Source organism: Sinohyriopsis cumingii, unplaced genomic scaffold (assembly GCF_028554795.1).
Source record: "Sinohyriopsis cumingii isolate HCF-2022 unplaced genomic scaffold, ASM2855479v2 utg000229l, whole genome shotgun sequence".
In the NCBI taxonomy this organism is placed as follows: domain Eukaryota; kingdom Metazoa; phylum Mollusca; class Bivalvia; order Unionida; family Unionidae; genus Sinohyriopsis; species Sinohyriopsis cumingii.
In genome coordinates, this window is record NW_028315879.1 from 3,557,247 (window position 1) to 3,569,023 (window position 11,777).

Here is an 11,777-nt window from a genome sequence, read left to right on the forward strand (position 1 = left end):
CATGTTTTCCACTTTTGCCAAAGTGGCATTTTAAGTCATTCTAAGGAGTTTTCTCACGCAGGGATCTGGTAGACTAGTGGTTAGATTGTCCACCTCTGATGCAGGAGGTCGTGGATTCGTACCCTGTCAGAGTCATACCAAAGACTTATAAAACTGGTACTAGCAGCTGCCTCACTTGGTGCTCAGCATTAAGAGGTTAGTGTTACTACAGTTAGGACTGATCGACCTGGTGTCAGGATAATGTGACTGGGTGGGACATCATGCTACATGTCTGCGGCATGATGCCCCAGTGCTGGAGATCACTATAAACTGCCACACTGCAGACATTGTATTGATATGAAAAAAAAAAATTTGAAGCTTTTTTAAAAATCCAAATCACACATAAACACACGCACACATACAGGGAAATATATTCCAGCCATCTTTCTATTTTTCACTGTTTGCCCAAGACAAAGAATTCTATCTTTGTTGATTTTACTTTTTCTTTTGATGTACATGTTTTCACCATTTTATTGGCCTAGAATATGTCAATCTGATCTTAGTACTTGTCCTAGAATATGAATTTTACTAGGTAATTGTTAAAGATGTTCTCTGATTTGACACTGATGTTATTCCTTTACAGACATTTGTGTTAGTCATTAGCATCCTCTCTTAATAAGTTGACAAGATGCTTCATTGACTTAATCTGTATATGCCATTGTTTTGTTTTATGCATTTACAGGGGTTAGTACCATGGGCAGGACTAAATGTAAGGGTGCAAACATTTTAAACTGGCTGTAGGTAACTATGCTTCCTCTTTGACATGTATGGAGTGCAATTCAGGCCATATGCTTATGATGATATGGGCCAGACAGAGTATTCGGGGTGAGTGAAAATGTGATAAAAGGATGCAGAAGCCTTTAGTATTGCAGTGAGCAACTTTTTCCGTGGAGTATCTCTGAAGATGGAATGATTACTGATTCAGGCCATATCAACACATGCAGCTCCGGCTCTGTCCTGGCCTCCACAATTGAAACACGTTTTCTTGGCTGTACATGCAGCACCTGTTCCAGCTTTTACAGCATCATGTCTGGATCATTGACAATATCACAGGTACAATAATTAGTATCCTATCTTTTCCTGTCCCAGCATCTTGGAAACTGGGAATAGCATGGAAATTCAATGGCTTTTCCTTTCATAACTGGATGTTGCCATCAGAAGTGCATCAGTTATGGTTAGGACTGGGACAGACATTGCCTCAGCTCATGTCTAAAAGAACCAGGTGTGGTGATCAATATCCTGCCTTACCCCAATCAGCTCCTGCATGAACAGCCTTTATCCAGTACCAGCCTTCTTGTGCAGTTATTAACCCGTGTTTGACTGATAGCTTTGTCATGTGCGTTGTTTACAGTGTCACAGTCAGGTACAGTGATCATTGTTCCAAGTATTCCCGTTCATGGTATAACCACCACATACCTTCTTACATCCAGCAATTACAGTTCTAGTAATGGCTCTGAATGGAATGGCAATTTTGCCAACCATTCAGCACTGGAATTGGGTAAAGCAATTGGCTTTCCTGGTATCCTTGGCATTAAGACACAACAAGTGGGCACCTGATCATTACAATTCCAGTGCTGGCTCTAGCCATGTAAAGGTTTGGAATGTGAATTGGGTATGATGATTCATTTTCCTGGTATACTCATTCCTACTTTTAAGACGTAGCATCAGGCACCTGACCATGACAATTCCAGCACCAGCTGTGGCCTGGACACCAGGAATATTAAGCATATCCAGTTGTTGAAGTGGGGAAAGTGTCTCATGCTACTCAGTACTGGAATCGCGATGTATCTTGGACTGGCATTGGACAGACCTTCACTGGTTTTGGCTCTGTCTTGATCTTGTACAAGTCCTGGACTTTGTGTTCATGCCCGGTCCCACTTAGCCTGTTCATCGAGCCCATTATTACACCCATCATAAGAGGCTCTTTCATCTCCATTGTGAAGATACATGCTTACAAGTGCCATCTTTCTTTTATGTTCCGATGATGTTCAGAAAAGACTTGGCCTTTTGATCATTCATGCATCTTGTGATCCCTTAGTCAAGAAAGACCAGCCATTACTAAAAGCAAATACCACAGTCAGGTCAAGTTGCTGACATTTTTACACTGCCAGCAGCCAGGAGTTTTATCACAATGTGCTAATGGGCACAGGTGCTGATGTTTCTGTAGTCCCAGCAGTTGTCTAAAGTGTTTGCTTTTACCAATCACTGCCATTTTGCCTGTCTGTGTTGGTTCAGCTTTTGGGCTTGGCCACTGTGGTTACATAAGAAAACTTGCCATGTGGCTTCATGTTGGTCAGTGGTTCTTACCAGGGTTTCCTGGGTTCTTCCTCCACCATTTATACTGGCCACCATGTATATCCTATCATGCACTGAAAATGGCATTAAACCCAAAAAATAAAATAACAAGACCTAGACTTTGTGCTCAAACACTATGTACGGCACATGGAAAAGTACTATGGAGTTTGGCATCACCACATTCTTTCTTTGAAACTGGTAAAAGATGATAAAATCACTCAGCATATTCCAAGATCTCAAAAGATCGAGTGCACCCCAAGAAAATCTTTGCTCATGGAATCAGAGCTATCTCTGCAAGCCTCATGTTCAAATGAAAGATGGTGATCTGGCATGCACAGTTAAGCTTCTGTCTGCATGATCTAGCTATGCAGAGACAAGAATTGAATCTGGTAGGTCTGGTGGTTGTAGTCCTTCTGTACATCAGCACAACCTTACCATTGGCATAGAACACTGATTTCATAGGATTTGCCTGGTGATTTTACTCTGTACAAATATGTCATTTGCTTCCTTTTCTCACCGCTGTATACTGTCATCATTGCTTATGTGATCATCAGTATGTACTATATTTGTAGTGCAGGTTACCCATGGTAGGAATTTAAGCAATGCCTCCTCTTTTGACATATTCTCCTAATGTTAATGTTATTAGGGAATGTATTCAAAGGAGAAAGCTGATTTTCTTTAGTAAATTATCTTTCTCTCAAAATACCTACCCAATCACATCATTATTAAAACAGCCCTCACCTCCATGCAAACTGCTCCAGTGGCTTAAGTGGTTGTAGTGTCCGCTTGGAATGCGGGAGGTTGCAGTTTTGAACCCTGGCTGAGTTATACCAAAGACTTATAACAATGGTACTAGCTGCTGCGTCATTTGGCACTCAGCATTAAGAGGCTAGTGTTAGGTCTGGCTGGCCTTGTGTCAGAAAATTGTGACTGGGTGGGACATGATGCTACATGTCTGTGGCATGATGCCTCAGTGCTAGACATCACTTTAAACTGTCACTCTGCCGATGTTGTTGCAATATAGCTGAAAAATTTGTAAAGCTACAATAAAAATCCAAATTGCACATACACACACCTCCCTGTAAATGCAAACATCTTCAGTAAGTTTTCACTCAAGCTAAAACTTGTAAGCAACCATAGCCACCTAGCAGTAGTGAGTTAGCAAAGGGGAAGGGTAGGGATGAGTTTATTCTCTTTGTCTATGTGGAAAATGGATGGGGAAAAATTATATTTTCATCTTTCCACAATTGCTGGAGATGAGACATAGCCAAGTTCCTGTCTAATGTTAATGTGATCACATATATATTATCAGAAAAGCATACTTTACTTTAAAAAAAAGTTCAACAGATCACCAATGAGGAACACAGAGCTGTGTACTTGTTTTCCTGCTGACTTGTGCATGTCGTAGGTTGTTTCAGAGGGTGTCGAGATCAAAATAAATGTACTTAACTTCATCTGATCATCTGGGTAGGAATCAGGCAAGAGTGATCTCCCCAAAGATACAACGATTTATGCTGAATCCCACCAATACTTATGTTAATATTTAATCGAATATGCATGCTTTGCCAGGTTTTAAATTCAACATATTTTTATTCCTAAGAATTGGATACTGCTCATGAGCAATCAATTCTTTGTTTTGAAACTGCTTTCCTTGTGGGACTCTTTGATTAAACAGCAATTAGAGGACCCCATGATGGCTTTGAAGAGGTATCTGCTCGAATTGGTGAACTATTAAGTTAAATAAGGCAGGTCAGTGATATCAGGCCTCATGGGTCTCTTTTTGCCTTCTCTATGAATGGTGATATGTGGGAATAAATAATTTGGTGGCAAAACTGATGTCATTAACAATATAAAATTTTTGAAAGTCACAAATGTTTTACACCAGTTTCTATGATCAGCTAACATATTTGTACTCCAGTATGCCAGAGATCCCATCATGCCTTTGTTAACAGAATACTCGACACAAATGAAAAACACCACCTTACTTGGAATGCTTTGCAGAATGAGTTCGTTTCACTTGTGGCTTTATAGTGAATCTTTTTTTCTTTCTAGTTTGGAGACTGAGCAGGAGAAGCAGAAGAATAAACAGAAGACTATGCAGTTATTAGACCTGCAGAATCGTATTTCAGCTTGCGAGAGAAAGGTTTTTGAGGCAGAATGTGAGCGAGATAAAGTCCGAAGTCAAAACCTGAAAATAGCTCTCAAAATTGAGGAACTAAGGATGAAATATGAACCAGGTTGGTGATTTTATATTAATATATCTATATGTCTCTCTTTGTACATGTATATAACATGATGTAATTGATGTAACACTGGTTTGATCCATTTCTGATTTTTGATATGATAATGAGTAAAACATTGATGAAGCTATACCAGATTACTATGTCGTAGCATAACATTGAAATAGCTATGCATATAACTTAAGCATGGCCTGATGGAATTTCTGGATTAACTAATGTAATTTTCAAAACTTTTATTTTAAAAGATTTGTTTTGTTCTCTAATTGAAGTCTTTCAAGTGTTCTCTTTTCAAATATTCTATTTGGCAATGAAAATAAAATTAAGTCATGCCAAAGTTAATTATCATCGTCAAATTTAATGAATTTCAATTCAAATAAGAACTCATTTAAATTTCTTTATTCATGTAATTAATATCTTAATCTTTATTTATTTATTCATTCATTTATATATTTGGTTTTTGTTCAGTTTGGATGCATAAGTTGCAAGTCTTAGATTCGATAATAATCAAGTACACAAGAAAATCTCACATGTCCTGTTATATATGCTATATTATGGCAGTCTGTGCGTGTGTGATTCGGATAGTCATATTGCTGTGATTTCTAGCACTGGGGCATCATGCCACAGACATGTAGCAGTCACTTTATCCTGACAGCAGGCTGACCAGTCCTAACACTAACCTGTTAATGCTGAGCACCTGGTGAGGCAGCTGTTAGTACGATTTTTACAAGTTTTTGGTATGACTTGGCTAGGTTTTGACCTCCCACATCTCAGGTGGATGCTGTAACCTCTAGGCCACTGGAGTGGTTGGAAGTCTTTGAAAAGATCTTAAACAAGCATTTTTAACTTTTCCAGATCAATTGAAGAAGCAAAAAGAAGGTCTGACTGTTAAAAAAATTGAGAGAATACCCATTCCAAATGCCACAGAAGAGGAAGTTAAAATCTCAGAAACTTCATGCTTGCAAGAATCTGTTTACAAATCAAAGTCATTTATGCAGGAGAACATTAATAAAAACAAAAACATTGATCTCCAGATTAAGGTGGAAGAAAAAATGGATTTAAAATCATCACAAGCTTGCATTAAAAGGAAAACTGTCTCTATATCGGATGATATTGATGTTGTAAGTGTAGAGCAAACTGTGGAATCAGATATAGAGAGGACTGAAAAAGAAAATGATGCTGAAGTCAAGGCAAAACCTAAAGGACGAAGAGTGACAGCTGTCAGACAAGTAACTGCAGGGAATAAATATGCTGGGAGTATAGATGATTGTAAAACTCAGTGATTTCTACTAAGACTTTTGCATTTAAAGAACTAGAATGTGAAATTTAGTTGCATTACAATACCAGGTTATGTGAATCATATAATGTGAAATTTAGTAGCATTACAATACCAGGTTATGTAAATCATATAATGTGAAATTTAGTAGCATTACAATACCAGGTTATGTGAATCATATAATGTGAAATTTAGTAGCATTACAATACCAGGTTATGTGAATCATATAATGTGAAATTTAGTAGCATTACAATACCAGGTTATGTGAATCATATAATGTGAAATTTAGTAGCATTACAATACCAGGTTATGTGAATCATATAATGTGAAATTTAGTAGCATTACAATACCAGGTTATGTGAATCATATAATGTGAAATTTAGTAGCATTACAATACCAGGTTATGTGAATCATATAATGTGAAATTTAGTGGCATTACAATACCAGGTTATGTGAATCATATAATGTGAAATTTAGTAGCATTACGATACCAGGTTATGTGAATCATATAATACAGAGAGACTTCAGACTTAGCAATGCCACCTAAATTAATGTCCTTAAAGTTATGTTATAAGTAGGGTTGAATCAGTGTACCAATAAATGGATATCGATCAATATTACGTGCTTGTACAATATTGTATGGTCCTTCATAACTGTCTCAGTTCATTAAGAAATTCTAAAATTTTGATAAATGCTTGACCTATACAAATTATGATAAGTAAAAACAATAAATGAATAAAACAGCTCTTTTCCATATGAGTCTGTCATTGAGATGCTATAGAAAGTAAGCAAAGCCAACTAAGTACAGTGACATGACTTTGGTTTTAGTTTAGTATAATAATAATAATAATAATCGTGGTACTCTTAGTATGATCTGAGCAGCTGTGTTTTGAAGTTTTTGAAGTTTCTGAAGTAGGTATTGAGATGAACAAGCCAGAATTGAGTTACAATAGTCCAGTCTTGAAAGTACTAATGAACTTACAAGTGTTTTAGTGGCATCAACTGAAAGATATTTGTGAATGGAGCTGATGCGTCTCAGCTGAAGATATGCAGCCTTGCATATGTTCATGACATGTTGGTGCAATGTGAGAGTACTGTCCAGAGTGACACCTAGGTTTTGTACTGACTGAATTTAATGTTTATTGTTTGAGGTAAAGGATGTGACTGAGGAAGTTTTTGTGTTGTGATCAGAATGGCCTCAGTTTTATCATCATTCATCTGCAGCTTGTTATATGTCATCCATGATTTCACATCAGAAATGCACCTCTCTATACCTTGGATGGTAGCATCAACTTCAGTTGGGTGGCTAGATTTTTATGTTTGGGTGTCATCAGCATACAACTGGTGAGACACTGGATGATGATCTATAACACTTGAGAGTGGCTGAGTCTACAGAATAAGGAGAACAGGTCCAAGAACAGAACCCTGTGGAACACCACAACATAGATTAACTGGGCTGGAGTGTATTCCATTTGCAGACACAATTTGTGTCCAGTTGACAAAGTAGGACTTGAACCACATTAAGACTGTATCATGAATGCCAAATACATGCTGGAGACGGTGAAGTAATATATCATGGTCTATTGTGTCAAACACCGCAGATAAATCAAGGAGGGTGAGGACTGTAATCTTTCCACTATCCAAAGCAGAGAGAATGTCATTAACTGCTTTTAGAAGAGTAGTTTCAGTACTGTGGCAAGGGCAATATGCAGATTGTACATTGCTAAAATGAATGTTTGAATTCAGATGAGATACAAGCTGGGATAGAACAACCTTTTCTAAGATTTTTTTATATGAATGGGAGATTAGAAACTGGGCGGTAGTTCTTTAAATCATTATGGTCGAGTGTTGATTTCTTCAGCAGAGGCTTTACAATGGCAGTTTTGAAAAATGATGGGAATTCCCCAGATGAGAGAGAGGTATTATTAACATCAGTTAGTGAAGGCAATACTGGATCTAAGCACTCAAGCAGCAGTGATGTTGGAACTGGATCAAGTTCACATGACTTTCTGTCCTCACTGCTAAAGTTACAGCATGTGTGTTCTGAAGTTTTTGGTAAATGGAATATACCAGTGTAACATGGCTTGGGTTAGTGAAAATCAAGAACAGTGTTACATGGCTTGGGTTACTGAAAGTTAAGAAGAGTGTAACATGGCTTGGGTTAGTCAAAATCAAGAACAGTGTAACATGGCTTGGGTTAGTCAAAATCAAGAACAGTTTAACATGGCTTGGGTTAGTCAAAATCAAGAACAGTGTAACATGGCTTGGGTTAGTCAAAATCAAGAACAGTGTGCAGATATGACATGCTTGACTAGCATTAAATGTGTATTATCAAAACATATTGTGTATTGGAAGATATTTTATTTTTTGTTTTTATTGAAAGTTAAATTCCAGGCTTTTACAGATTTCCTCTAAGGGCTGTTCCATTAAAACATGGGACCCATGGAAGGCAATTTTAAAGTGGGGTACTCACCCATAGATGCAATTTAGAATTTTTTTAGCATTTTAATATGAAGTCTGTGAATTAAAGTATCCTGCATATATATTTTTGTAACTGCCTTCCATGGGTACCATGTATGTTTAAATGGAACAGCCTTAACTCCAACCAAAACAGTCTTTGCATGTTAAAATAATTGTTGATACCTTCTGATTCCAGTTAATAAATGTTAATACAGATATATATCTGAAATAATCCCTGTCTTTCACACACACACACACAGACACACACACACACACACACACACACACACACACAGTCCAAGGCAGAAGAATCTAGATGTATCAACAAAAACATGTTATTACTCAGACTGGAAAATATTATATAAAAATACCAAACTTGAGACTATATTCATGTTTTGCTGTAGTAGTCTACAAGCTGTTGAAGTTCAACAAGAGGGTTCGCTTTTTCTCCAATACATGTTTCTACATCCAGTTTTCAAGATATTTTGCCGATTTTTTAAGTATAAAACATCACTTCTGTAACTTGTAAAATGTAATGTTTTTTTGAAGTGCAGCATAACTAAAAATTAAATACCTTGGAATGAAAATAACAACAATTCATTGTATCACCAAAAACTTGTCATTTCCAAGAAAAGTATCTCTTTCTGAAATTGTAATATTTGGTGTATAGTTTCCATATCATGCAATAAAGGACTATGACTGGACAATCATAGAATAAATGTTCAATATTTTTCAACTTGTTACAGTAATGACAGGTATAGTCGTCATGAATTTTAGAAAAAGGTGATTTTACTACAATAATTCTGTATAAGAATTTAAACTGACAGTTAGCTAAATTTGTATATTTGGTGCATTTTTTGGGGGCTAAATCAGGAGAATTTTTTCCATGTTATCATCTACCTTGCACCCTAATTGGCTATACTATGCCTCATGTTCTCCATGTTTTTTATTTTGTTCTTTACCATATCTTTATTTACAATGTTTAAGTTCTTATTTGCTAATATTACATTTGTTTCATAATTTACAGTCAAGAAAATTTTATTTGTCAATATCATTTTAAATCTTGTTTTCAGGGACCAGATATTTTCAAAATAATTGAGAAATATTGAATAAATTTATTATTGTCATCCATTTGATTTATTACTTCCACAGGGTTGCATATAGGACACGTGATCAGGCAAATCCCCCAAATTTAAGAATTCCTGCAATTTTTTTAATCCTATGCGGGCAAAATTTCGCAAAAATAAGAATTTTGCACATTTTTATGTGAAGACTGAGTTATTTTATTTTTTTCTTTCTGTAAAATTCCCGGTTGTCACTCGGTGAATATGTTGTACTTGCATAGTTGTAAATATGTCACGTATTTCTGTGTGTCATGTGCTTAATTCTGATTGGTTAATAAGAAAGGTCAGAAGAGCAATTTTGATACAAAGGCTGGCTTGGCAGGACAATGTGTTAAATGGCAAAATGTGTTAAAACTCTAAGACTTTTTCATTATTTTAGCAGTAACACTTCTAATACCAATCAGGATGCAGAAGTTTCTGTCAATATGACAGCGAACAAACACTTCCTCATGCTAATCCTGTATCGAACAATGCTAGTGATGATGTGCTTAAAGATGGCAGCGATGAAAGTACAGGTCCATCTAACGCCAAGAAAAAAAGTACTCTTTCTATTCAGAATGGAAACAAAATCAACCATGGCTGGAAATGAATGAAAAAAATGAGATGCTTTGCAGATGGTGTGTAAAAACTGGCAAAAAAATTCTTTGACACTTGGAAATGCTTATTTCAGGAAATCAACCCTTCAGAGACATGTTGAATTACTAGCTCATAAACAGGCGATTCAGGATTTGAAACTAAGTGAAAATCTTAAAACTACGTCTATGGCAGCTGTCAGCAAGAAATCTGAATCAATTATTCATGCTATGTCAGTTGCCTATTACTTGGCAAAGGAGAATATTGCTTCTCTATATTATGGCTGACTGTTTGATTTTGTGGACTTTCTGGGTGTTGGTGTTGGCAACATGAGAGTAGGGGAAATGCAACATATTCGTCAAGGGCTTCTGTAGAGGAATTTCAGGTAAGTTCTTTTATTTTATTTACATTTCTTCTATTTAAATTTAGATGGAAAAATGGTGCATTGTTGTTGTAGGGTTTAACATTTTTTTTCAGCACGCGATAGGCTATACTTGGCGGTCAGTATTAATGGTGGAGAAAGAACCCGGGAAAACCCCGGAGAAAACCACCGACCCACGAGAAAAATGGCGTATACTAACAAGCAACCAAAACATCAGTTAGGTTCATTGATGAATCCCTGTCTTACTAAAAATAGCACATATCATCGTGATCTGCCAATAAAATTGCAATCGGTAGCTTGTTGTCATAACTACCTGTCAACATTTAATGGTGGATAACTTTTTTATCATCAATTTGGATAATTGGTACCTGGTTTTTTTTGTTGTCCTAAAATTCTTTCCTGTCTAGACAGATCACATTTCAGTATCACTGTAATGAGTTTTCGTGTGTTTGAAATGATACAGTCGCTGTTGTTTGAATAATTTCTTGAGCATGTAAGAAGTTGCTGTCAACATTGTGATACAGTACAATGGTCAGTCAAATCCCACCACTTGAAACATATAATGCTTTAGTAAATAAGTTATTATTATTATTTGCTTTGATGATAATTACAGCAAATGATATTGACCCTGGTAACTGTGCATATGTAGGGACCCATCAATGATGTATATAATACCAGTGTTTTTTGTTTTTAAATTCACTGTATACAGACAGGCATAATCACTTCCTTCATTTCTATAATTGTTGTTGTTGTTGTTGTTGTAGGGTTTAATACCATTTTCAGCACACGATAGGCTATACATGGCAGCCAGTATTAATGGTGGAGGAAGAACCCGAGAAAACCCCAGAAAGAACCACCGACCCACGAGAAGCTACTGGCAAGCTTTCTCACATACCCACATTGGCTGAATCCGAGACTCGAACCCACGCAGACAGAGGTGAGATGGCAGTGATCCGTAACGGAGAGCACGTTAGACCACTCGGCTACTCGGGGCCCCTTTTTCTATAATTGAATGACTTGAATTAACAGAGAGAGAGAGAGACTGTAGTGCCATATTATTTTAGCATTTAAACACCTTGATGGGATTAAAACAACCGAATTATCACAAGGTGACATCCTTAGGCGCTCCATGGTCTTAGGTTAAGGTTCTTGCACAATTTGCATCTGATTTTGATCATTTTACTTTGGTTTTAAAAAAAATATTTGTTTTACCTTTCTCAAATGCTTTAATAATAATAAAATAATGATAATAAAATACTTTTATACTTTGATTTATCATCAAGCTTTATTTTTTCCAGGATTGCATAGTAAGTGATAGAATCTAAGTTAATGCAGAAAGTATGATGTAGTCCATTCAATAACATCTTACTTGATGAGAGTACAGACATTTC

At 36.5% G+C, this 11,777-nt stretch overlaps 1 protein-coding gene across 2 annotated transcripts in view; it reads left to right on the top strand.

Annotated features, from left to right (window-relative positions):
• Window positions 1-9,436, top strand: part of LOC149774452 (protein Spindly-A-like) — a 48,422-nt gene extending 38,986 nt beyond the window's left edge. For both annotated transcript variants that reach the window (XM_089945176.1, XM_089945177.1), the window contains exons 10-11: window positions 4,387-4,571; window positions 5,427-9,436. In XM_089945176.1, the coding sequence (XP_089801302.1) occupies window positions 4,387-4,571; window positions 5,427-5,854 (613 nt within the window). In that variant the 3' untranslated portion in view covers window positions 5,855-9,436. The remainder of the gene's footprint in view (window positions 1-4,386; window positions 4,572-5,426) is intronic.
• Window positions 9,437-11,777: the final 2,341 nt, after the last annotated feature.